At 40.1% G+C, this 27628-nt stretch overlaps 1 protein-coding gene across 9 annotated transcripts in view; it reads right to left on the bottom strand.

Moving 5' to 3' along the window:
- The window catches only part of KCNC2 (potassium voltage-gated channel subfamily C member 2), a 102673-nt gene extending 75656 nt beyond the window's left edge, over positions 1-27017 (bottom strand). Inside the window, exons 1-2 of one of the 9 annotated variants that reach the window (XM_039386687.1) lie at positions 26533-27017; positions 25097-25857 (exon numbers count right to left, since the gene is read on the bottom strand). In XM_039386687.1, coding sequence (XP_039242621.1) covers positions 25097-25735 — 639 coding nt within the window. In that variant the 5' untranslated portion in view covers positions 25736-25857; positions 26533-27017. Of the gene's footprint in view, positions 1-25096; positions 25858-26014; positions 26105-26532 lie in introns of those variants that run through there. The other 8 variants (XM_027747768.2, XM_027747759.2, XM_027747761.2 and 5 more) reach the window with 8 other exon arrangements.
- Positions 27018-27628: the final 611 nt, after the last annotated feature.

Here is a 27628-nt window from a genome sequence, read left to right as displayed (position 1 = left end):
AAAGGCACAACATCAGAAGGCATGAAAAATTCAGAAGAAGAAACAGTTGAATGAATATAAAATATATGGAAGATAAAGTCTGGTTGAGTTCAAGGTTTTGGAGGGTATTCCAGACGGTTTCTATTATTATTTTCAAGTTTTTCAAAACCTATTTTCAGATCTTATTTCAGGTAAAAATCTTGCTACCATTTTCCATGAGAAGAAGATAGGTCTCTCAATAAAAATGAAGTATTTTTGGCACAAGCATAGACTACAAATGTTTCTATTTTCCCCGCACTTATTTAGATCCCTTACAGGATTATTTATAAACCACTATAAGTCTTTCATATGGAGTTTAGATACAGAGATACAAATTGGCTGGCATCTTCTCTTACCTAGGACAGGCTTGTAAACCTTGATTTGTGTGACAGAAATCATAAATGATGACTCTCAATTTGATGTGACGAAAACCACAGGATCTGGCACCTCCAGATCACCTTTCAGATCACCTTTCAGATTCTACTTGGGAAAAAGCCCAGAGCTTGCTTCGGGACTAGAAACTCTGGAGCAGGAATTCATGACAGCGCATAGAGACTGTAAGCAAAAATGTTCCGATTTCCAAGCCAACTCTTCCTTGTGAACTACTGCTCTCTTCCAGTTGTTACACAGTTACTTAAATACCAACACAAATAACTTCAGCCTACACTGCCTGACTTGTTCATTCTCTGAGCTCACAACACTTCTCATAGGAGTCATAAAGAACTATTTTTGTCAGTTTGTGCTTTTAGCAGTATACACCACGATAACATGGAGTAAGAATGCCTAAAAAAAAACAAATAAAAATTAATTAGGACAACACAAAACCCTAACCTATAATTTGAGACCACTCTTGTTCTACAATCCACTGGCAAATGTACATTTCGCAAATTTCTGTGATTAGGAAATATATAATCTCCTAAATATTAAAAACTTCTACCCCTTTTTAAAACTCTTACAAAGTTGTCTTGCAATTAAAACCAAAACATAAAACAAGCATGGATGGGAATAAAGTATGGATGATCTCATCCAAGACAATTATTTGTTATTCTCTAACTCTCTAGCTACAGAAGTACAATTTGAACTTTAAATCCTGAAGACTCTTGGCAACTCCACAGAATTTGGAAAGACTCAAGGAGACAGGAGAAAATTAAGGTTTGATGTTTCATGCTTATGGCTTCAGCTCTATTCATCAGAATCTGTTCTGACTAAACAAAAGCACTGAACCAAAATTAAACCAAACCTATACTAAATCCTTCTACGTCCAATTTAATCCTGTTATGTTTTAGTCTCCTTGGTATGGACACTGGAAAAGCTTTCCTTTTTCTTTGTAGCAGCCTATTTGAGGACCCCTATATCTTTCCACTTTATCCTGTTCCCTAACACAAACAACCTTAGGTTGTGTTCTTTCCCATAGGCCATCATTTCCAAATTTCTCACTACTTTAGTGATCTGGACAGTCTCCATTACTCCACAACTCCATATCTTTGCTCCATAATAAAAACAAACACACTTAGAAGAACAGAGGTTATGAAGAAAAGGTAGACTTGCATACCTAGAAGACTTGATCACCGTAAGTCATTACCTTCCCCGGTTTTCCATCTTTCCCAAATCATAATCTTGTCAGTCATCAATTCAGAGCAGTTTAGGGGCACTTGAGAATTTGACAACCAATGAAAAGATGATACTCAAGAGTAATTTATGCATCAAATGATTTATGCAGACAATGCAACGAGTCTGGCCCACCCACTCACAGCATCAACTGAAAAGCAGCATCAACTATTCCTGCTCCTGAATGGCAGCTACCAACTTGTTGTGAGGTGGAACTTTGCTGTTGGCCCTCGAGAGCCTCTAAGAAGGGGTGCAACAGGAGAAGAAGGGCAATAATGCACTGGCAAAGCCCAAGGGGTTTCTGTAATCTCAGGAGGGAGGAATACTGTGGTGTGTTTAGAGCCCAGGCTAATATAAACAGGTATGTGTTACTTTCCTTGCTTTTGATTACACCAGATTGCCTGTTCTATAGATACTGAATTCATTGCAAAGTTTTCAAGGAAATATAAGCACATGACAAACTAGTAACTACCTACCAACATGTCTACATCACGCAATGGAGTTTGGTGAACTAACTGTGAGGTGAACTAACTGTGGAGGTAGCCCTCATTGCCTAGGAGTCTCACCCAGCACTACAATCTTGCGTCTTAAATATACATACAGGAGGGTGTTACTGCTAAGTGCTGAATTTTAGTATTCCCTAATTCAGGCTGCTAACTGTACAATTTTCATAGATGCCTTTTACGGTGATTTCTACATTTAAAGGCTATATCTTGTGCCTGAGACTATTTCACTCAAGAAAGCATGGGTCTACTACCTACAACAACAAAAAGATCTTCCAAAGGTTTGGGGTTTCTGTTCCCCAAGAAGACACAGGAGTAAATTATATAAAAGCTGCAACTGTATAATCTCCTAGCCCACACAACAAAGAGGGTTGCATTCATTTCCTCAAAATGAACAGGGGATATACAGCAGTGGAAAGGAAACGTTTAATGAAGAAGGGGACAATAGTTTCTTCTATCAAAAATAAAACCAGCAAAACTAGAGTTTACAGTTACTGAATTTGTCCAGCTTCATGAAGTAAAAAGAAACTCAACAGAGTTGATGCTGCATAGGCACGTAGTGCCTTGCACTTGAACATCACTTCAGCACTGCTGAGCAGGTGTGTGCCTACTGCAGCCTCCTCTCAGGTTTCCTGTTGAGCCCCTGCTTTACTTTCCCTTTGAACAGAGACCATTTACATACCTTTTAAAATTAAAATGTGCTGTCATCCATTTTGATTGTGATTGCCATCTATTCTTTCAAGTAGGAAAACAGCTTTTATGGTTGCTGGTGTTCTGGTCTGTCTCTTATTCTACCACCAAAAAGGCCTGAAAGATAAAAACAAGGCCACACCTGCATGGAGTTCCCCAGGTCTACCCAGGCAGCAGTCCATGACAGTTCTGTCAGTACTGCCCTCATTGCCTCACATGGTAGAGGACAAACAGACCTCACCCAGCAATCCTCCTCCATACAATCCACCACAAAAACACAGGCCTGTTACTTAATACAAGAACTTCTCTGCTGATTCTGAACACATCCCAGCCTCATGTAAATCCCCCTGTGTGATGCAACCATCCCAGCCTCTGCTCCCCAGCTTAGAAGTGCAGAATCTGGGGTGTGCCAAGGGGAATAGAAATCACTAATATTGAAATAACAGATTTAGAGGTCTGCCTCAACAGGGTTCTTGCAAGCAGAGCACATCCCAAAGCATTCAGTCACTCTGCTGTGTGTTTGAGGGGCATGGCAAACAAGGAGGGAATTCAGCACAAATATAAAGAATGAAAAAACATCACTTGGTGATTGTGTGATGTTATAAATTGCAATAAAGTATGCTGGCAGCTGTCACAGTTCTTCCGTATTAACAAGACAGGCTAGAATGGAATTAGGATGATTTTACTGACTTGAAGAAAAAAAACACCAAAACATTCAAGCCCTACAAAAATACACTAGTCTTTGATGAGGTCACAAACTTGACAGTGAGCTGCATTGGGAACTCATTACTCTCCCTAGTGCAGTAACAACTGGGGAAGCCCAGAACTGATAGCTCCTGCCATGCTATCCAAAATGTACACAAGCCAAATACATGCATACATATGGCAACAACAGTCTGCACGTGTATGGAATTTATAGCTGGAAGAGACCGAGGTAAGGACTGAAAAAAGAAAATTAATAAACAAAGGCAGTGAGTGTCTCAGAAGCAAGTAGCTGAGTAGCTAAGTCTTGGTTCAATCTGATTTCACTCAAATACTTTAATTCCAAGACAAGTATTGCATACTGAAAGCCAAGTGTACCTCAGACATCTCAAGCATTTAGGACCAAAACTGACAGCTCCAGGCAGGAACCAGTGGTTTCCTATAATATCAGGGTCAGAATACCTTAATGCCACAAGTGGCCTCTACGGAAATCACAGAGAAATTGCACCAGTTTAGCTAAACTGGTTTGCACATTGACATATTTACATCAGAGCTGGCCTCTAGTGCATTCTGTTAAGTGTGAGAAAATCAATTTGGAAGCCAAACTAAGCTAAACGAGTACTGGGCACTCTTTAACTGATATAACCATGGTCACACAAGCTTGTTACACAGTTTTAGGCAAATCATCTTTAGCAAACAATTCAGTTAGATCAGTGCCAATTTTATACCAACTCTTTTTTCACTGTGCACATTGCTTAGTTCTCAGTAGTACAGCTAATGTGAAATTAACAAATGCATCCCAATGAAGTAGAGAGCACAAATGCCTATTTCAGTCACACATACACCAGAATTATATTTAAAACATTCAAAAGAGAATTTACTGTGTCCAAATGAATTTATCTCTCTCAGCTATTTTTAATCATTCAGGCTCATATCTCTAATTATTAAGAACATGAGGAACTTAGATTCCTAATTTTAGGTGCACTGAATTGCACCTCCAGGCCAGGCAGCTGAGGAATTATATGCCACAACATTTGAGAACTTTTCAAGCAGAAATTGTGTAGAGGATTCTGTAATAGGGATGTAACACATTTGCAGTTAGAATTAAAAAGTTCTTCCTGCAGTTTTAACATCATAAGTCTAACCATGTTCAAAAAGAAAAGACTATTGTTCATTATATTTAACAGTTCTGAATTGTGAGTCTATAGAGGTTTATGGTGTTTTTTAACATTACTCACTAAAATGGAAAAAAAGGGGGTATGGACTCTGCCCACTTATCCTGTATTACAGGATGAGTTATCTGAACTCATGAGATGCACCACTAGCTCTAAAGGTATAAAGGCCCACACTTACCGAATGCAGCCTTGCTGATGAATCTTCTACAGAGGAGCAATGGGTTACTTAAATTTAGAAAGTCTTCAAGTGATAAGAAAAAAAAAAAAGAGGAAAAAAATGAAGCAGAAAAACAAGTGAATCAGAAAAAAACATGAAATAGCCCAAAGAAAATTAGTTTGTTCCAAAAATTAACAAATTCATGAAATAAGGATGATTCATGTATTTGAATTTTTAAAAAAAAAAAAGCTAAGAAAAATCTAAATTTAGTGCAGAAGTAGAACTGTCCCCAACTGTGTCTAGGCAGAATTTTCCTTTCTACGCAATTATCAATAAGGCATTCTAAAGTGAACCTGTGATGAAAGGTGTCACAAAATCATCACTTACATATACCAGTTTTCATGTTTGGTTGTTCCATTCCTTCCTGTTTGTTCCAAAATAATTCAAATTTTCATAAAGTAGCCTGATTATGAATACAGACAAAGCAGTTTATCAAGGCTGACACTTTAATTGCTATCACTTATAATTCAGGAAAAGGGGTATCACAAATCTCTAAGCTTCATTTTCACTTTTTATTGTTCTTCTCCTGGAGTCTTCATCTTAATTGCATAGATACATAATAAATCTCCTAAACTCAGTACTAAAAATGTATCCTAAAGGTCAAGCAACGTGGTCTTTTATGTTAAGTCACTTGTCCTTCTGCTCTTTTTTTCTGTCATTTTTCATATCAATCTAACAATTGCTAATAGATTAACAGTGCCATCTTTAAAGACAGAAAACTGATGAAACAGTTCATAGACAAAAAGTATCCTAATAAGGCTTTGAGAAACCTTGCATAATAGCTGATTCTTTGACTTTTTTGAACAAAGAGAACATTTTAAAGTTATGGGAGGCTAAAAGAGGTGAGCTGTAGTCCACTGTGGGATACTCTTCTGCAAAAGTTACCTTTATGTGATGTCAGATAGCACTTGGTTTAACTTTTGGGGGGAGAACCACAGGATATAGTGTTAAGAATGGCTAATGTTTTGCTCTGCAGAAAAAAGGTGAAGATGGCTATAAATAATAGTTGGAACTTTTAAAAACAAAATCAATTTGTCTACATTTCCTGGTGCAGAGACTCCCATTAGTAAAGGAAAATATGAATTAATTAAAACCTTAAAAATTTAATAAACATGCTTCCTAAGCTCATATTCCTCCTTTGATCTCATGCCACACTTTTCCTTCGTCAAAGGTAATATTGAGAAGAAACTGTTCAGGACATTCTCCCCTCCCCCCCCTTTTTAAAATTTTCTCTGAAGAGTGAAAAACACTATGTTTTCTATCAGCTGTTATTTGGAACACAGGAATACGATGACCTCTGGAGTCACAGATGAGCTAAAACAAATTTCTTTTAGTGTTTTTAAAGGCTATTTGAAGCTTTGTGGAGTCCTTTTTTTTTTTTTTTGGTGGTTAATTTGTAATACAGCAATAAGAAATGTTTTTCTTTATGTACTGTTTATGATTTATAATGCACTTTTATGCTCACAGCAAGAAAGAAAAGATGGTTTGCAGCATCATTCACTTGATGTACCTCCAATCCAGATATTGCTTAAAGAAGTCATGTTTGTAAGTAATCTAGAACTGGAAATCCTTTGCTTGGCTGTAGGAGACTTACATTGTTTTCAAGGGGAATTTCAGAGTGCACTGCTTCTGCTATGGATTAGTACCACACAAAAACTAGAATCATTGTCCTTAGTATCAGTGTTCTTCCTACAACAGTCCTAAAATAGGTTTTGAGATGGAGAAACAGCCTTCATTTGAGTAGGTCAGGTCAGAACGTATTGGACAGTCCCCTTAGGATAATTTAAATAAAAAATAATTTAAGTATAAAAATAATGAGTTTGGAATAAAAAAAAAATCTCTATGCTACTTAGTGGTTTTCCTGAATTTCAAATATTAAACATTTATCTTATTAGCCTCTTTTCTGTTTACATGACCTATTTTTCACTTTCCTATGAACTAAATTAAAAAACAACTTAGTTTTCAGTTTTCTTGAAAATCACCATAAAATAATATACTTAATATTACTGCATACAGGTACATACTTAAATTGTTTTGCCTAACACAGTTACACCTTATGTATTTCCAAGCATTAAACTCCAAAATCTTCTATCTAAAAAGCTACAATTACTGCAGAACAAGCACCATTTTTGATAGACATGAGCACAGTGTCAGGATTGTGAGGTACGGACTCCCCAGAAAAATAAAAAGCAAAGGCACATATAAGATCCCACTCTGAAGCTTACAGAGGTACACAGTATTTTTGCCATTCAGATAAAGCTTCAGAGATATTCATGGTAAACTGAAATATTTTATATATTGCTTTTCAAAATTAAAGAACCAAGTACATCGCTGCACCTATAAAGACTGTAGCTCTATAGGAATGGGCACTGAGGCTTCTCCCTTTCCTTCTCCCTTCCCTTCCCCCTACCAATACTTTATTCTAATCAGCTGAAGAATTCCCAGGACTATAATAAATGCAAATATTTCACTCTACAAAACTATTAACATGTATTATTTCTTCCCTAGGCAGCAGAATAAAACAAATCCAGAAGCAACTTTAACCAACACAATCTACATTTCAGGGTATCACCAGTTCCTATTTTCCAAAGTCCTACTTAATTTGTAGCCTTCAAACAAAACACATCTCCCCAACAGGCCTTTTCTTTTCTCACCTCGACCTTTCTTTTTACTTAATTGTCATTTCAAATGTATCATTTTTCTTCAGCATCACTGGATTACATTTTTCATCTAAGATCCTCCCTCCTCAAGATCTTAATGTGTTTTTTTCAAATTGGTTTCCTATTTATAGGTGAACTCCAATCCTCTAGCACACTTATCAATCTGACGATGTTCACTTTGCCCAGTATTCCCTGCATACTCTAGGAAATCCTTTCCTGATTCAGAGACTGCCAGACTAATGCAGGAAGTAGAGTGTCCTTTTAAGCACAAATCCTCTTGATTCAACAGAACAGTACTAGGAACACCAATCTTTATGAAAAGAAAGGTATTTAGCTTCATAAGTCTTGAAACTACTTATTAGGGTTTTCACTCTAATAAATACCACAGGAGTGAAGGAGGACCTTCCTAACATTTAGTGCCAAACTCAGTTTAAAAAGCACTGTGGATCACTACCATGGCTACCAGCTCATAGCTTTTTCAGGTCCAAACTAGTCATCCGTGCCAGCAATTTGCAAGGACCACTAGGAATATACAGAACTATTTTTTCGCATTAAACTCCAGTAATAAAAGGTTTGGGTTTTTTAAGTTACACAGTGAAACATGAAGGAAGATCTGTCCTCCACTCCCGGTTCAGAACCAGCCTATCATCAGCACTGTGCACGTACATAAGAGAAAGCATATGCAACAGACTTACAAAGCTATAATTATATAAATCTTCTCTTGCCAAATACTTTATCGTTGGTGTACTGCTTGGGAATGTGCATTCAATTCTAAATAAAATGTTGTATATTGTTTTAAGTTTTGACATTACTTTGTATTAGGAATCAATGTTGAAATGCAGCCCTGCATTACACAAGGCTATTAACAACACACCAGGGAAAAATTTTTCAAACCTCAAAAACCTCAGAAGAAATCCCCAAAACATAGCCTTTCTCTGTCATGACAATAGGCAATGATCACTTTAGGTAGAAAAAGAAACTGAGCTCACTTGTTATCCTGCATCTTGTTTGTTCCAAAGCAATTAACTGAATGCAGAAATTGCTTGCCTGTCCATGGTCACAGCAGACTTAACACTTGGCAACTGCCATCTTCTGGAATTAATTCAGCCAATATCATCACATGCTTTAAGCACATCCTCAAATCTTGGCTAGATGTAACTAAATGTTTTGTTTGTTTTGGGTTTTTTTTCTCCAACAGAAAAACACAGCAGTTAAACTATTAGTGAATTTCCTATAAGAATTCAGTATAGTTTCCCTGATATAATAATTCAGTATAGCTTCCTCTTGTGAGGGAAGGGGGGGGGAAATAAAGTTACATCATTAGCGCCCCAGGAATCTTCAAAACACTTCAACAGTTTTGATGGCGCTGCTCTTGCTCTCCATGGTTTCCACCTTAGAGAACAATTCATGTTTCTGATCAATAAGTAAAATGTTTGGGTTTGTTTCACAATAAAGCGTTAAGCAACATGTTACACATGGTGTTCATGAAAGTGCATTCCCCTAAAAAGGGCTCTATAGGGAGAATTGACAGCTAGAGTTCTTATACAAGAGAAACAGGACACAAAGGTGGATGTTATTTCAGAATTAAGGATTAATTAAGGATTAATTTCCTTTGAAAAAACCTCAGACCAAAATTTACGGTAACTCAATTACAACCCTGCCATGTGCTTAGCCAATACTAATCTATATAGTTAAGCACAACTAATTAACATATTATAAACCAGCAAAGAATAGCAACTAGCTTTCACTAATTAATACAAATGCTCCTGAAATACAAAATTAAGTGCCACCATAAGTATTGATGACACTGACCACTCTTTTGGAATCTTGCCTTCTTTTTATTTTTTTTAGTCTGATAAAATATATCCCCTAGAAAGCTGCTACAGAACACAATCAAGAATCAACATGAGATCATTCAACATATTTATGATAGTCATCTAATATACTGCAGATCAAACTGACAGCAGAGACAACTGCAAAGACTGACCAACATTTCTCACTTCAAGACTTTACATTCTGTTGTGCTAGAATTTAACTGCACAGGCCGAATACCACAGGTCTTGGCAGATATTCAACAGTCTGTATTAAATTCTGGAAACCTTTTACTTAATAAAGGTAATAGTAAGTTTTGGAGGAAAAACTTTGACAAACCAATATGTGCCAAACCCCACCTTAATCTGTGATCTTAGGTGTCTTTCCTACTATTCTACAATTTTAATTCAAATTCCTTGTGTTTACATTGAAAAAAGCAACTTTTACTAATATGACTGAAGAGTCTTCTTCCATGTAGACCCTGCCTCAGTTCACAAAATGGTCACTGTTTTCTTACTGAATTCAAAGTGTTCTTCTTTCCGTATTCTTCAAGTGTGGGATATGCCTTCTCTGAATAAAGTCTTCCACCTCTGCTCTGCAAACACTATTATCAACATATCGAGGATTTCCTCTCATACTCATTACTGCATATATCCAAATTATTACATGGTCCCACTTTACTTCCACCATAGATCCACTGAATGTAAAAAAAAGAAAAAAAAAAAAAGAAAAAAGAAATTAAAAAAGTGGCCGTGAGATGATTAGGTATGCTTAAATTTTCTGACACAGAAACCAGCCAACTATCCCCAGTTGTGGTGGTTTGAGAAACCTTTTCTCTGAGGTAGTAATGATGAATGGTTTGCCCCACTGATAATACTGGACCAATCAATAGTCCACGTGCGCCCTGCGGAAATTACATGCCCACAGAAACGGAAGAGAAGGTAGTGAAGGTAGTGTAGAAGGAGGGTAGCCATGATCTGAGCCACGAGGAGGCAGAAGGCCAGTGAGCCCCTCTGGGGGCCAAGGGCCCCCAGCCCCAGTTGAGGCCACAGGAGACCCAGTATAGTGTCAAAGCTGGACCAGGTCCCGTAATCAAGAGCTGGAAAAGTTTCCTTACTGTCAGCAGCTGCAGAAGACACTGAAAGTGGCAGCAGAGCAGTCCTGAACAGAGACAACGGTGGCTAAAAGCCAAAAGATAGCCAGGAGCAACAAGATAACGTGAAGCCGGCTGAAAGACGCAGAGATGTTCCTGCAGGAGGGAGAGCTGGCAACAAAACAGAGGCAAACTCAACAGAGCTGGTTTGGGGTAAGACTGTATTATTTTTCCCAAAACCAGAGACTCTCTGAAGAGGAGGGGTGGACTTCCAAACCCTTAGGGAGTTCTGAAACGCAGCAGCAGCTAGAGAGAGAGAGAAAGGAGCTGAAAACCCGGAGTTTGTCCTGAGAGCTGAGCCAGGACGGAATGCGGAGGAGGTGGCCGTGCCCTCTGCTGCTGCTGTTGCTGTTTCTATCAAGCTGTCGAGCTGGGACAGAGCAAAAGAGCGTTGGTGAGACTGAACTGAAAGCTGCCTTCAATGTTCTAACCCAAGAGGAGTAAAGATCTACAAGAAAATTCCCCGAAGGCTCAGGCTCGGGGTTGAAATTTCCACAAAGTAAGAACAAAAATCCTGACTGCCATACGTAAATCTGCTGCCTCAGGAAAATGAAGGACACTAACCAGTGCCACAAAAAACTGAAATGAAGGAATTGTGGCCTGAGAGGTGACAGAAAGACTTTTCTCTTTTCTTCTTGGACTTTCATTGAAGAAGAGGAGAAATTTAATTTAATGTAAATATATATGTGGGTGTAAATAAACCTTTGTAAATATTTTTCCCTTCCCCCAATAACGAATGGTTGTGTTTTGTCTGAAAACTCTCCACAGGGGGTGAAAAAGATATCAAGTCCATACCATCACTAAACCCTCTCACAGGGGTAAACTGTGGGAGAGGGGGGCTTGAACTTAAAAATTAGATTCTTGGGAGTTTCAAACCACCACACCAATCTCCTTTAAAAAGTACCTAAGGTCTCATTTGCACTACATTTGACAGTAACCAACTAAATTACAGTTCCTTTTTTTTTTACTGCATTATTTGAGCACTGCATTATTTTTCAAAAAATTTATTTATTTTTACTTTCTAAGGTAAAAGAACGTTTGTATCTTACCAGTCTGAAGACAAGGGTGAACCACAGAAGACAAACCTGATCTCTAAAACTCCCTGCTAGCACTTTAGCCCCTGATCCCTCTTCACCCTCCTAGCCTGACCAAAGGACTACATCATGACACAATCCCTACACCACTGACAGCTTACATTGTTCTATGATTTTCTGCATCTTCTGCTTAAATGTTGATTTCATGGTTTTATGCTTCTCTTTCGTCAATATTCCTCACAAGAAGCAGAAACATATGAACTTAAACCGATCCTCTATTCCTTCTAAAAAAAGAACTAAATTAAAAAAAAAGACAGATAAATGAATAATAAAACAGGCTGCAATACTTCAAAGATGAAACATCATTGTGTGTGTTACCAACACAACCTGATGTAAACGACTGCCAAATCTCATTGTATTGAACAAATCCCCTCACTAAAGCTGAAGAAGGGAAAACAGAACCCCTGGGAGATATGATTTTCTTAAAATGTCTTATAATATTATTAAATATTATAAAGAATGTATATCTTTTGAAAATAAAAAAAAAATCACTAGGATTCTGCTGGTATTCTAGGTAATTTATCAGAACTTTGTCTTCTTTGTAGGTTTTTGAGCCATTCTGCATAACTCTATAAAAAGCAGTATATTTATATAATTACTTATATTTAAAAAAAAAGTAAAAGCGATAGAATTACTTACATTAGGATGTCTGAAATAAAGTCATAAAAAGAACAGTCTCCTTGCTTAAGTTTTATAGGCTTTCCATAAAATGAACACGATAAAACGTTGGTTTGCTTTAGAATAATTATTTTTTCAATTACTGTCCTGGTTAGGACAGCTGAGACCAGTTCATCACTGGATGGGTGTAACCCAAAACTGTGTATTCTATAGCCTTCCATGCCATTTCCCAGAAACTGTTATCAATAGACCATTTACACCATCTGCACATAGAGCCTGACTCCTCAGGCTATAAACTAGGTGCTAAGAGGCCTGAGAGATAGGAGTTGCTCCTGTCCTCACGACCATTAAGGAACCCCCTGCCCTGAGGGAGGTACTGAGCATTCCTGCCTGAACTGGAGGATATATAATCTTGGAGTCGTGGGACCTTTTTAACCACTCGTGGGATCCAGAGGAAGACTGCAGATCACCGCTCTCAAGCAGACTGCAACCACCGCTCTCGACTGGACTGCAACCACCACTCTTGACCGGACTGCAACAGCTCTCCCACCAACAGGTTTTCCCCTCTCCTTTTCCTTTGGACTCAGGGGGCCCAAAGAACACCACTCTGTTCATGCCCCAGGGTGCTGGGTTATACATTTGGGTTTTGTGGGTTAAAACCAACTGTTTGTCTGTATAATCGTATTTATTGTATTATTTTATTAAATTGTTATTCTGACTTATAATCTCTCTTTTGAGTTGAGTTCATTTCCCCTGCTGGTTTACCTTTAAACCAGCACAATTACGTAATGCATAATGCACGTCATAATGGAGTCATGTCTGCACAAAACACTGTAAAACAATTTCCATCTCGATGTAGCATTTGTTGCAGGAAAGGCAGAGCTCTCAGGTGTGGATGGATTTCCTTACATCAGTCAAAGCTCGATCTGGTCACAACAGTCCTTCAGCCTCTTATTGTTTTTCTAACCTATTGCTGAGCTCAAATTACTTTAGCAAAGTTACACTTCCTGAGACTACAAGTATAAGTGTAAATGTAAGTACTTTCTCTTGACAAGATGTCCTAAGTTGCAAGAATTTCCAAGTGAAAACAACTTTACCTTGTTTTGCTTTGGTTTGTTGTTTTTCTAAAAGCTAAAAAACTGACCAATCCTTCACCTAAGAACTCTGAACCAGATGGTCATTTATAATAACATTAGACAAAAAGATAAAGATTTTGAAAACAATTAAATCTTCATAGGACTTCGAAAATAAGGCTCCAATTTAGACAGAGAGATCCAAAACCTTCAGTGAGAAAAAGCTGTGAGTTCACAACCATCTGACAGCAATAAATCTTCACTCAAAGGACATTTAGTAATATGACAAGTGCAGGAAAAGCTTTAATTGGCCCTGAGAGTCATTGATGAGATAATTCACAGAAAATAAGATACCTTAAGTTATGTAACTCCTTCAGGTCTCTCCCATTTTTAGTGAGATAAAATTTATAAGGAATGGAACACTACTTGTTATTTAACATGATTAACAAAAGACTGTTAAACCAATATAGTAATATATATGCATATCCAGTAAGATTGATCTGTCATAGCCTAAAAAAGCAAGATATTCATACACTCCAGGACTTATAGCTGGAAACTGAATTAAACAAGTATAAGCAAGAACACTGAATTAAGCCATGAAATTTAGGATGCAGCCTTCTTCATTAAAATCTTCAAGGACAAATGGAAAAAAAAGAAAATAAAATCTTCTCGACCATCATAATTACAGGTCAGGAACACCAACATATTAATTTGTTTAGAAATGTATGTGTGTGTCTGAGTGCATGTACATATATCTATACACACATACAAAAATATTTGCATTCATATTTATATATATGGATAAAAACACCGAGATTGAAAGCACTAAGGCCATAAACATTTTCCTCTCCTGTCTCAGACTCACATTTCACCCCTGTTTCTGCAGTGCACAGTTGTCGCACTATACTTGTCTGAACAGTACAATTGCAATGAAAAATTTAGGTCACACATTTTTCTTTAGCCTCCTCTTTGGCCAAGACTTTCCAACCCAGAGACAAGACCTGGGTTTCTGGAGGCAGCATGTTACTCCCAGTGTGATTAGGAAACCGTAGCAATTACCTTTTTATTTCAAAACTACAATGCCAGTAAAGAAACAAAATAAGATTTGCAAAGTTTGTTCGTTATAATTACGAACACACACCTCCTGATCTGTATTTGCAAGGAGTACACAAACAGCAGCAGCACAAGTCAGGAGTTTAATATTTCTTCACATTATTTTAGAAAATTAGCTATTGATATTTGAATAAAAGCAGGTATCATTTCAAAGAGGATTGCTTTCATCTCACGAATCTGCCAGGACTGCAGTGCAAAAGAGGTTGCTCTAGTGAAATACAAACCCAATATAAACTACATCTGCACTTCTCTAGAGACTAATGGGTCATTTCTGCTACCAAACGACAATTTAAAATGTCTTTAAATTGTTGAGAATACAAAGTCATTGAAATTTTGCAGGGTTTTCATTTCAGTCGATGCATGCCATCACAATTTCAAAGAAAAGCTGCTAACACAGCCACTAAAGGTAATATTAACAGAAGACAGATACCTATAGTTATCATTGTGCTTCAAGCCATAGCAGAATGGTTCATTTTACTATAAAAGCATTGGAAAGGGCATTGATTCAGAAGCACTAGAATAGCTAGTCATTGGCTCAGGGACAGTGCAAGATACCGAATGCAACATACCTCAGCTGAAGAGTGAAGAAACAGCCAACTAAGAGCCAATTCTGAAAGCCTTCAGAAATAGTTTTAAGAGACAGTTAGAGCTATCACAACTCCTGAATAGAGGGTGGAGACTGTACCTACTTCCAACAGTTGTTTCAAAAACGTCATTAACCTAGTCATTAGGGCAGTAATTTTGAAAAGATCAAAAGATCAAAGCTCCCTTCTCACAGATTAAGGAAGAGGCAACTGCAGCAAGAAGTGTAAGTAGAGAAACCTGCAGTTTATAAAAACCCAGCATCTTCTAGCCTTAAAGCAATGAACATCACTCAAAATAAAGACACATGCAACACAAAATGTCTTTGCCACTTTTAAGGTTTGGCTGCCTATATTGTGACAAACAAAAATAATGTAAATACATTCTTTGCTTCAGTCCCTAACAGCTCACTGCCCCCCCAAGATTAATTTTCCCTTTTATTATTTTTTTTTCATTTTTGATTCCCCGAGTTCGTTTTTTCTGCTATCAAGGCACCAACCTCAATAACGCAATGACTAATCAAGGAGACCCTGTAGCTGCAATGCATCAAACCAATTTTGTTGACCATTCACAGGTCACTGCAACATCGGCTTCACATGCCTGTTACGAAGACAAATGACAAACATAGCCATTTCTTTTCCAAGCTGCACAGGTACATCACGTAGGCAATCGGGAAAATAACTCCGTCCTGCTGTCAAAAGACTCGATTCTCAAATTTGAAACTATATTCAAATAGTCTCAAATATAGCCAGTAATAAAATTTACTGGCTAAAGGATTAAGATGCCTAATTTGTTTAAATCAATTTGTTTAACATAAAGTATTACCAGATGATGAACAGATAGTGAATTTTACACCAGTGCTGATGTTCAATACCTAAACTGAAATCCTATCCTGCTTGAGTTCTCCTTCATTATATGCCTTTTACTATATACACTTTCATTTTTAAACCATGAAAAGAGGAAACACCATCACTATTAAATAAATGGATTTAATTTTCCACTGTAAGAGAAAAGAAGGTTGGAAGACCAGAACTTATTTCTTTAGACTAGAATAGATTTCTTCAGTTGGAAGGGACCTAAAACAATCACCTAGTCCAACTGCTTGACCACTTCAGGGTTGAACCAATAGTTAAATCATGGTATTAAGGGCATTGTCCAAATTCCTCTTCAACACTGACAGGTTTGGGACATTGACCACTTCTATAGGAAGCCTGTTCCAGTGTGTGACCAGCTTCTTGGTAAAGAAATGCTTCCAAATGTCCAGTCTAGACCTCTCCTGACACAGCTTTGAACCATTCTGACACATCCTGTTACTGGATACCAAGAAGAGATCAGCACCTCCCTCTCCACTTCCTCTCCCCAGGAAGCTGTAGAGAGACAGAACTCCATCTCCACTGAGTTTTTATACTTTTTAAAAACAATTTTGCAGACTAAGGGAAGGATGTTCAAGGTGAAGTTCAGATGTGCTTGTGCATCAATTATACCCTAAAATTCAAACGAGAATCTGAGAGTAGGTATCAGACCTAGAATTGCAAATGCAAGAAAAGTCTTTTCCCAAATGTGATCAGAAATCAGAAAGACAAATAAGGTTCTTCTCCAAACCACATCGAGATTAAACTTAAATTCTGAAAAATTCCTGTCATTAAAAAAACCTCTGTAACACTTGGGATGATATTAAAATAAAAATAAAATCTAAGTTAACTCTTTCAGATCTTAACAATTATCCTGTGAAAACGAAGATAGTCCTGAAACCAAATATTAAAAATAATTGTCATTCATATTAGTAGAAGTTTACCAAATGACAGTGGTAAATATTGCTCGCTTGAAAACTACAGAGAAATTTTTAATACCTATGTAAAAATAAGGGCTAATGAGGCCATCTCCTTTGATATTTCCTAAGAACTAAAGGAAGTTTCTACACAGGCATTTGTATACTTTAAAAACATCTTTATATTGTCCTGTAATACTTTTTATCTCTACTTTAAACAAATTAAAATTCTGTTATGGCACAGGCTTTTTAAAATATTATCTACTACATACTTGATTACCCTCAATCTTAGAGTGTAGTTCACAGCATATAAAAGCTTAACGTATTTTCTGAATGTTTATGATCTGAGAAATTACAACAGAAATATTATTAGAAGACATTATTCTTCCCCGTACTTAACAGCACCCACCAGCAGGATGCTTTTGGGGCTGGTTAAGCTCTCTCACCCAGTGCTGGGGCAGCACCAATGAAGTCCCTTTGCAAAATCGTTAGGAACTCAGTCTGTGCTCCTCATTATTGCAACAAGTACCCAGCAGTTCACAGCACTGTTCCACAGCCGTCACACTCTACTAAATTTCACCTCCTCCAATGAAATTTTCTCAGCCATTAATTGAGATTTAGCATTTGATTTCTGTTTCTCTAAAATCCCACGTACTATCAGACCCATCGTATGGGAGTAGTTTTGTGCTTTTATCAAAGCAAGCATATTAGCACGGTGGAAGTAATTCCTAGAGAAAAATTATTTCTCTTAGGATAAGTATTCAACAATTAAAAAGAAGCTTACTGCTATGTAGCTAGTACTCTACAAATTATCCAAACCAAATGCATGAACTTCAAGGGATACTTGCCTTTTTCCAACGACTAGGCACAGTAAAAAAATATAATATTGTATGCTATACATTAATGAAAATGTAAACATGTAAGAAACTATACTTGTTTCAGAAATAAGTCTAGATGATATTATGTGTATTTAATGCATATTAATGAACTTTACCACACTATTCTGTACTAGGCTAAGAGACTGAGCATTTTGCAGGAATATACCAAAGACATGATATCTAAATTTCACCTAGAAACATTAAGAAAACTACAAAACGCTGTCTGTAATAAGAAAGGACTGAATTATTACATCACTGTAATAATTAACATACTGGTAAAAAGACCAAAATCACAGCAACATCTCAGAATTTTCAATTTAAGGGCAGCAGGGGGAATAACAACACATTGTTATAATACATAATTGGATAATTTCATTTTTAAGCTTCAAACCACCACTTCAGTCAAGAAATCTGTAAAGCAAATCACAAATCACAGGAAATTGTATTTCATGTGATTAGATTCTATTTTTAACACTAGTGATTTACAGATGGAAGTGGAGTTTTTCCTTCAAAAGCGCTTTAGTCATCATAAAGTATCAACAAAGATGTTAATTAAACACATTAGTAGAACTAAAAAAAAAATCCAAAGCCATGTGATTTCATGTTCATTCTCTACAGCTATTTCTATAGCACTCTGACAAAATTACCATTTAGTTATATCAATATACACATATGTATGTCAGTATAGGGAAAAAATGTACCAGGTCATCACTACGACTTGAATCCCTGTTATCATGTTGATAAATTGAATACTTTGTTTACCACTTTAAATTATTTCTGTTTTGTGAAATATTCTCATGTTTCAGCCCTTGCACCAGGAAAAAGGCTCCTTGGAAATAAGAATACACGTAAGTTAGAGTGGATGTAGTTCCCCTATTTCCTCTTCATATAAAGTTCTTTAATAGCCTTGTTTAGTATTTCTTTAAAAACAAATTTTTATTTCTATGCAATTACTAATTTATACTAGAAAGGTGTGTGCTTGTGAAAGAATGAGTGTGTGTAAAGGAACTGTATTACTATAAGAAATACTAAGTAAAACAATAACTGATAGTTTGATATTCCAGCTACTACCACACCTGTCTTTTATTTGCCTAACTACTTTATTCACAATGAAAAAAAAAAAAACAACCAAAACAAACAAACAAAAAAATACACAAAACAAGACAAACCACCTGCAGAAATCCCAAAAAGTTTCTACAACAAGTCAGTAAGTTTATGTAAACCATGCTGCCAGAGGTGAGGTGTAAAAAAGCATTTAATAAAGAGAATAAAAGGGAACATACTATCCCCATTGGGTGCTAAATACAGAGAGCACAAACTCTTTCTTTCCAGTTGTGGCTGAAGGAAACCGTATTTCCCCAAGATGAGCCAAGAGTCTGAAGCACAGAACAAGCAGGAGTCATCTCTGGAGAAATGAACAGCAGCACTTGATAATGAGAAGAACTTGTTTCTACCATCTTAAAACTACTGGACAGCACTTTATAGAAGATTATTAAAATATTAAAAATTTACAGAGGGATGCCTTTTCTCTCATCTTGTGCCTCAATTGCAAGGCAACTTCATAGGAAGAGAACAGTCCCTTTTGGCCACTGATCACTGAGGGAGAAAAAGACAGGCAAGTTTTACACAAACTTCTCTTAAAATATCTCAGAAGTTCCTACAGTACAGGATACTGATCAAGGATTTGGAATTTGAGTCCTGAACTTCTTTGATTATGACTCAACCCAAATTGACCACATAAAAAAAAATGTTGATTTCTTCACAGATTATTGATTGACACATTTACTTTGGACTAACTACAAGACACCTCAAGAATAAAAGGATCTTGAAAATACTAGTTTACTTGCGTCACTTTTATCATATCCTGAATGCATTACATGACGTGCATAATAACATGATACCTCATCTGATGGTAGCACTGAAACCTATGCAGTATTCATCAAAAAACTTGAGCTATTCTTCCCACCACCATCTTAATCAGCTTGAAGACAAATTCTCATTCTCAAAGTAAAACATGTAAGAATTTTACCACTGTAAACAAATATGACAGATACCACATTCTATGCTACCTACATAAAGGTAGAGCACTTGGTCTGCCAAATTTCTCAATCAAAAATATTTCTCACATTGTTATCATCTTGGGCTGTGTATAGTCAGCTAATTTCCATTTCCAGTTATACCAAAGCAAATTCAGTCTAAGTCCATTAACCAAATTATTTCAGAGCCGTTGAAAGACAAATGTGGGTGTAGACACGTGCACATGCCTAACAGCATCTATTTCTGAAATGATAGGACAGATAATCTCTGTGGCATTTATGTCAGAGCCATGACAAAATCCTTTTCCCAGATGAATAAGTGACAGTGAGAAGGCTGTTTTCAATGGGAAGAGGAAGCCAAGAGCTGGCTTGTTTCCATGGAAACACTAGCAGCATCAGGCAGAACAGCTGTAGAGGAAAAGGCATAAGCTCGGAAGGCAGAAATCTTGCTGATTTTACCTCACTGATATCAGTACCATCAGAGACCATCTATACTTCATGTAGATCACAGCAGTTTACATTGTATACATCATATATTAAGCTCGAATTTCCAATTAAGACTTTTAAAAGCCAGTATGCCAGAATTAATAAAAATTACTTATCATGTGATTTAGTCAGCCCATGTACACATGAAGCTACAGAGTGTATGAATATCTGTAACAGTGATGCATTATGATTTTTGTCATTAGGAACACATCTTCTCGAACACATCTTCTCATGTCTTTAAAAAGGACAGTTCCCATAGTCTAAATGTTTCAAGCAGAATGACTGGTTTTCACCAATTTAATCTAATGGACTATTTTCCCACTTACAAATAAATTCAGCACTTTGATTACCAAAATGGCAAAAGCAACACCTTCCTTGCAGTTTCTGTATCAACCTTTGCTATTTTCTTTGTATCATTTTCAGACAGAAGATGTCTGCCTACCTAATAATTAAATGGTAAAAGCTAAAGTGTATCTGCTTTCCTTGTTGAATACAAGACAAAGATTTCCACATATATTAGGAGGCTTTCTATTACTTAAGAAAGCAAACAACCTTTGCTATTCACTATTAATCTACAAACATATATTCTGAGATTAACGTATCTTCACCACTCCATTCACAGTATTTCAGACTATCGCAGCAGTGTTGTTTCCACCAAAAATAAAACCTGTCTTGCATCAGAACAGGCAAAGCCCTAAAAATATAACTCACTTTTGTCATTCACCATAGTGCACGGCAGGCTTCCTAAATCAAGGCTTTCTTGACACATATCAAAACAGGTATCTAGGTACCTGGACAAAACATAAAGGTAAGCAAGCCAACAAATAAAGACATAAGTTACCTTTTATAAGAATTTTCTTCAGTATAATTTCTGTGCCTTTAGCCATTCAAGAGGGTCTATAAAATTATATTTTTCTCCTCTCCCATCTCATTCATTTCAGCTGATTCTTTACCTCACTGAACATTCAAAGCTGGAAAAGCTGCTACAGGACACTGAAAGGAATCTCTGACAATTAAGCATCACACAAAGTCGTAGATGGGAACTTTGTACTTCCCTCCAACAATACTGCCCACTGCTCAAATACAGCTCCTCAGGTCACAATGAAGGAGCACCCGTATTTTTAAGAACACTTGCAAAGTATGTAGCTTGATGCCTGGACTGCAAGGCTTTTGTGGTTTTATTTGCATTGCAGTGAATACTTACTTATAGGAAACTTGACAAATGCTTCATAATTAGGTTTTATATTTCCCAAGTAATTAAGGATCTTTCCCAGAGATAAGGACCATATAGCAAATGGGTTGTGTAATTTGCCTTCAGCTGCTGCAAATGGCAGTGCCACCCCAAATACCCCGGGCCATGCTGACTCCTGCGCTGCTGAACCACTCAACTTCGCAGGTGCTGTCTTCTTATCCGTGAACAGATTTACAGTCTTCTCAAAAAGTTAAGGATATATACCTACAAACTTGGTGAATTCCAGGGCCGTTTTTGCATTCCTGAACTAAGTATAGGAGTAACACATAATCCTTAAGAAAAATCAGTGACAAACACCAATTACTTCTTTAAACAGCATCATGTTTCACATATTATTCAAAAGTAAAAAGGCCTTAAAGGCTTAATTACTTTGAAATACCATATCTGAGACAAGCACTTTCTAGTTCCTGCTGGACATCTGCAGACACTCTTTTAAACTCAGTGCTTAATGTTGCCTCTTGTACTTTCTTACGAACTATTTGGATGTATCTTTGCACTTTTACTAAAGCTGGCATCTGAGCCATCAAAGGACACCAAAATCACTTACAGGTATTAACTAGCAAAACTAACAGTGCACATATGAGTCAGATAAGGATCAAGTGTCTGTTTCAGAGATGTTGAAACCAATGCACAGAAAGATTTAGTTGCCCAGCGCTTCTCCTCCTATGACAGTATCCTATGTAGCTTCCCATATCTACATAACAGCATTCTGTCAAATAGAATGTGAATGATCAGTCTATTAAGCCTGGAGAGAAAGGAGTACCGCTGTACTCTTTAATTTCATTTCGCAGTCTATGAAATCCAAAACAATGAAATGAAAACAGAAATAACATTCAGACCTAACTCCTGAACTTGGAAAACAAAGAAAAGTGTTGCAGGTTTCAAAGTAATCATATGTACATGGATTATATTTTATATTTACAAACTCCATGTTTAGTAGATGTCACTATCTGCATATCAAACTGCATGCACTAAAAGTTAATTTTTTTTTTAGAATTGCAAATACAGTAAACCTTCTTGTCAATAAACTAGTTCCACTATTTATATAACATCACTGGATGGTCTTGCTAGAATAATCTTGTGCGTGCACTATCCCTGAAGAGGTTACCATGGCAACTTATATTTGAATTTCTATAAATTTCTATTTTTAGAGATCGCAGTTTAGAATAAAGAAAATCACAAATATTAAGTACCATTTCATTAATAGAAAATATCCCATTTTTATCACCATCATACCTCCTGAAAAAGACACTGCTGAACTTAAATCACACAGTAAACCTAAAAAAAAAAAAAAATTATCACAGTTCTTAGGAAAGTTTACCACTAAGCAGCCTCACCATAATCTAAGTGGTGTACGAGTCAGTAGCTAACACTATGAGACGAAGATTGATGTTCATAGTTTTGTCTTGATTTCAGTGAGGCCAGGATTTCACTCGAATGTTTTTAAAGTTAGTCATCATCTCAAATGACATAAGACACCATGGTATTTGCCAGAATACTCAGAATATAATAGGGGTTTTTTTCAGGTGTGGAAAAATGTTGAATTCACAGTAATGTCTCAGTTCCAAACTAAGGTTACCATCACCCTAAATTATCGTGTTCAAGAATGCTTACTAAGTGCATGCAAGTCCTTAAATACAAATTCACCTGAATGCTTTAAAACTTGCCAAAAATTCTCAAAGTTGTCTCCCTACCTGAAAGACCAAGCACAGAGTGGCAGCCTTGAGAAAATGAAAACATTGATTTAGATTCTGTTGTTACGGTTCTGACACCGCCTTAGTCTGGCTGCCTGGGGTTGAAATCAGAATAAAATGTTTAAAACCAGTCTTTAAGTTATAAAAAGGTAAATATCTTCTAAGAGATCAACACTGCCATATTGCAATTTGCTATTATAGTGTTAATTACGGTATTCATTTTGCAAACTTGAAATATCTTCACCCAAGCCACTGACAGTTCAGGATGATCTAGTACAAATGGAAAATTTGGAAAGCGAGCACCTACAGGTTCTGCCAAAGTCTGGACCGAAAACCCAGCTATACCTCCAGGACACAACTACAATCAGCACGCCTATCTTTCTGTTTCTCCTGGTATCTTCCATTCAGTATTTACTCCGTACTTCTCAGTTCTCCAGCAAAGGTGAGTGGAAAGATCCACTCACCGTAAAAGCTGCAGTTTTGACCCTGTCAGCAACTTTCCACAAAACAGTGGGTGAAAGACAACCTGCAGGGCAATCATCACACGCATTACAGTTTTGTCAGGTAACTGACAGCCAAATTTTCTTTAGGATTCAGACAGCTAAGATGCGAGCAATGTAGGTATGCCACTCATGAGCAAAGTAGCTCTTCTTCAGAACCCATCCTTCATTAAAAACATATTTTAAGAATCAGCTGGAGTCAGCTGTCAAGGGAAAACATACTGGTGGGCAACATTCAAAAACATACCATTGGAACTTAGTAAGTGATAGTAATAGCTGCGAGGACTTTTACTTTCCGTTTAACTTACCTCACTAAGCTCAGAGGATGAGCTGCCAGAAACTGCATCGTGCCATGGGGTACAATTCCGTAAGTCACTAAACCACACACTTATATGCACATCTATGAGACTGCCAGTGAAATCAGTGGAACTGATCAGGAGATGACACCCACCATAACTGCACTTTCTGCAGGATGAGGCTTAGCTCTGAGTACTTCATGGGAATCCTGATAAATATGCTGCAAAACACTTATTACCATTTTATAATCAAACATTTCCAATTACATTCGTCTTGTATTCCAGGGAGGATTTGCTGGTGGTTGCTTTTCTTGTTGTTAAATTTGAGACATCGCTGCATATATCTTTCAAAGGAATTGCAACCGTTTGTTTGGTCCAAAGTAAGTTAGACAGCAAACCTGCATCGCCCCTGACAACAGCAACTAAAAGATAGAACTAAAATCCAAATCATCCAAGTAGAAAGTAGTCAGCATCAAAATGTAAAATGTCTATCTAAATAACAGAAAGTCAGTATGATCACTTACTGTCTCATCCCCATACCCTCAAGTCACAGAGCCAGTGACGGTCACCCTGAGAAATCAATGGAGGAAGAGCCAGGGTGACCCCCTGTCACACTTACTTCGTTGAACCAGGATTACCAGTGTAGACAGAGCAAAGTTGAGAAAGGGCTGAGGTCACTCTCCCGTGTCGCTGCCACCACCTTACCTCCAACCCAAGATCAGCGCCAGCTGCCCTGGCCCCAAAGGCCCCTTCATGCAGGTGCTCAGGGAGGATGAGGGCACCTTGGGGCTGTTCCTCTTCACACACACACACAAACAGGTCCCCCAGTGAATACACCTCCACACCCCCATCCAGGCCAGGGGGGTGTCCCAGAGCACAGTTCCCACCTCACCCCATGTGCACTCCCATGGGGAAGGTGCTGGCAGAGAGGGAGCGCCATGCTGCCTGACATCACCTGCAGATGTAGAGGAGAAAAGCACCACCACCTCACGGGGGACCGTCGTCCCCGCTTTGCAGTGGCCCACCAAAAGCATCACTCTGCACTCACACACCGAGCGGGGCGAGCTTCCCCTTGATGCCCCACTTGCTCGCCTCCCTCTCCAGGAGACCCCGGCAGCCTGCCGGCCTCCCCAGCCCCTGGGCGGGAGCGCCGGCCGGCGGCGCTTACCCTGGCGGCTCGAGAGGAGTAGGGGTCCTCGAAGAGCGCCCAGACACGGGGCTGCAGCCGCCGCCAGCGCCCGCCCTTGCCCTCGGCGGCCGCCCCCACGTCCTCGATGCCCAGTCTCTTGGCGGCCAGGTCGTCGTCGTCGCCGTCGGGGGGCGGCTCGCCCGTCAGCAGGTCGGGTGCCTCGAAGATGTCGAGGGCCTCCTCGGCGTCACGGTGCTGGCGGTAGGTCATCCAGCAGCAGGGCTCCACGTCGGTCTCATCGATGCCCCAAAAGGCCAGCTCCTCCTCGAAGAGGGGCCCGCAGACGTCGGCGGGGCAGTGCAGCTTGCCGGTGCGGTAGTAGTTGAGCACATAGGCGAAGACCCCTGGGTGCCGGTCGAAGAAAAACTCGCTGGTGCCGCCGCTGCCCCGGGGGCTGCAGCCGCTGCCGGGCTCCGGGCAGCCGCCCGCCGGCGGCGGCGGCGGTGGGTTGGGGGGCGGCGGCGGCCGCTCTTCGCCGCCCGGGGACTCGCTCTGGGACTCGCAGGCGAGCAGAGCCAGGCGGGTCCCCGGCAGAGTCTTCAGGGTGCTGCGGTAGGTCTCGTGCCGCGTGCCCCCCACGTTGAGGATCACCCTCTCGTTGTCCTCGAGCTTCCCCATCGCTCCGGGTGGGACATGACTGGGGAGAGCGCGGGAGGCTGCGGCGGGGATTGGGTGGGGGCGCCGGTCGCTGGGCGGGGGGCAGCCGGTCGCCGGCAGGTCCGCGGGAGACGAGCTTCTGCCTTAAACGCAAATAGAAAAAATAGAGGAGAAGCCCCCCAGGCACCACGTAGGGGGGCTATTCCCCGCCTTTGCGACCTGCCCCAGCCCCCTCCATCCCCGAAATCTCCCGCCGACCCGCACTCCGGGAGAGCCCTGCTGGCCAGCCCCGCCACCCACCGCCGGGCAGCTCTGCACGCTCCTCTTAGGAGGGGTCTGCCGCCTGCCCGCCCCGGGCACTGCTCCGGGCTGTCTCCTGCTTCCCCTGGAAGCAGGCTACCGAAATGGCACTGCTGCTGCTTCTCCCGCGTACGGATCCGCCACCGTCACCACCCCCTTCTCCCTCGCGGGGCTGCGTGAACCGAGCTGATGGAACAGAAAGTGTGCGGTTAATTATTTAATGGGCATCTATCTTTTATTGTCCTAACAGCTTAACGAGGGGGAAAAAATGGAAGGCTTAGCTATTTTCCTCTTCCCCCGCCCCCACCGCAGAAGGGAGGAAGGGGTTGCTTTTTGGGAAGAAATACCAAGCACTCCATAAGCGCAGGCAGCAAGCAAACCCCGGGAGAGGCTGTCTGTGCGGAGCTCGGCTCGCTACTTTCTCAGACAAATCACGAAGCCGAGCGCGCATCTCGGGGAATGGCAGGTGGGATCAGCGCCGCCAGCCCCGCGGGTCCCTCCCGCCGCCCCGCCGTTACCTTCGCCGGGGGAGCGACGGCGGCTTCTCTTCCCGGGTGGACTCCGGCCCCAGTCGCTCTCCGTGCCGCCCTGCCAGGCGAGACTACTTGTTGTGGTTCGGGTGTTTCTCCGCGTTCAGGTGGCTGTTTTACCTCCCTCCATGCTCAACTCCGACAGGCGCAACAGCAGTTCCCGCTGCCCGCGCGGAGATCCCGCTCCCCTCATTTTACAGGGGGGAATGCGGCCGTTCCACGTCGAGTCTGGGAGAGGGGACCGCCGGCGGAGCGCAGAGTCATGAGCAGAGAGCCGGGGCGCCTCGGGGACCGGGACGGCCGTAATTCCAGCACCGCTCCAGGAAGACGAACCTAAAGGTGAAATCGCACCTCATTTGGGGCCGAAGCTCCTCCCCGGGGCGGGGGCAGGGGCAGCGCAGCCAGCCCTCCACACCTCCCGGCCCCCTGCTTCCAGCCCCTGTGGGGCGCAGGGAAGCGACAGGGAAAGCGAAGACCGCATTTTTCCCAGAGAGGCAACACCACCTCCGCTCCTGGAACATGGACATTTGGTTCGCTTAAGTAAAACATGCGGGAAGGGATCGGAGCTGAGAATAGCTATTTTTCGGAGGAATGCAGAAAAAGCAGCGCTAGCTACAGGTGACTGCGGAGAGGAGCTGCTCAGCCCCCAAGAGAGGGAGGCTGACCGCGACAACGGGGAGCGCTCTGGCTTGGGGGCGCCCCCAGAGCCAGCTCCGGTGCGAGCCGGCAGCGGGGGGGCTGGGGGTCCGGCTCAAGGAGAGGGGATCCAACTTTCGTATCAGCTGAGAAAAACAGATAAAGAGCAGTGGGTGCTCTCTCGTGCTTCTTAAACTGCATAGGTCTGAGGTTGGGAGCGCAGGAGGGGGAATGGAAGTTGGGAGTCCCCAGTAATATATCAGGGAAACCAATGCCTATGCACTATAATACATGAGTGAGTCCAATGTGTCTGCCCACAAGCCAGCTGAATTAATTTCTACTGCCTACACTGATGCCTGGTTTCAGTTGGGTTGGTAAAAGGGAAAGAAGCTTCCAGCCTCAAAGAGAAGATATACAACATGAGAGGTAATCCCTCTTGCCACTTCCT

The sequence above is a fragment of the Pipra filicauda genome, unplaced genomic scaffold, assembly GCF_003945595.2.
Source record: "Pipra filicauda isolate LSUMZ 115617 unplaced genomic scaffold, ASM394559v2 scaffold4_size7858003_pilon, whole genome shotgun sequence".
In the NCBI taxonomy this organism is placed as follows: Eukaryota; Metazoa; Chordata; class Aves; order Passeriformes; family Pipridae; genus Pipra; species Pipra filicauda.
Note: the sequence above shows the minus strand (reverse complement) of the source record. Positions and strands in the feature narration are given on the sequence as shown.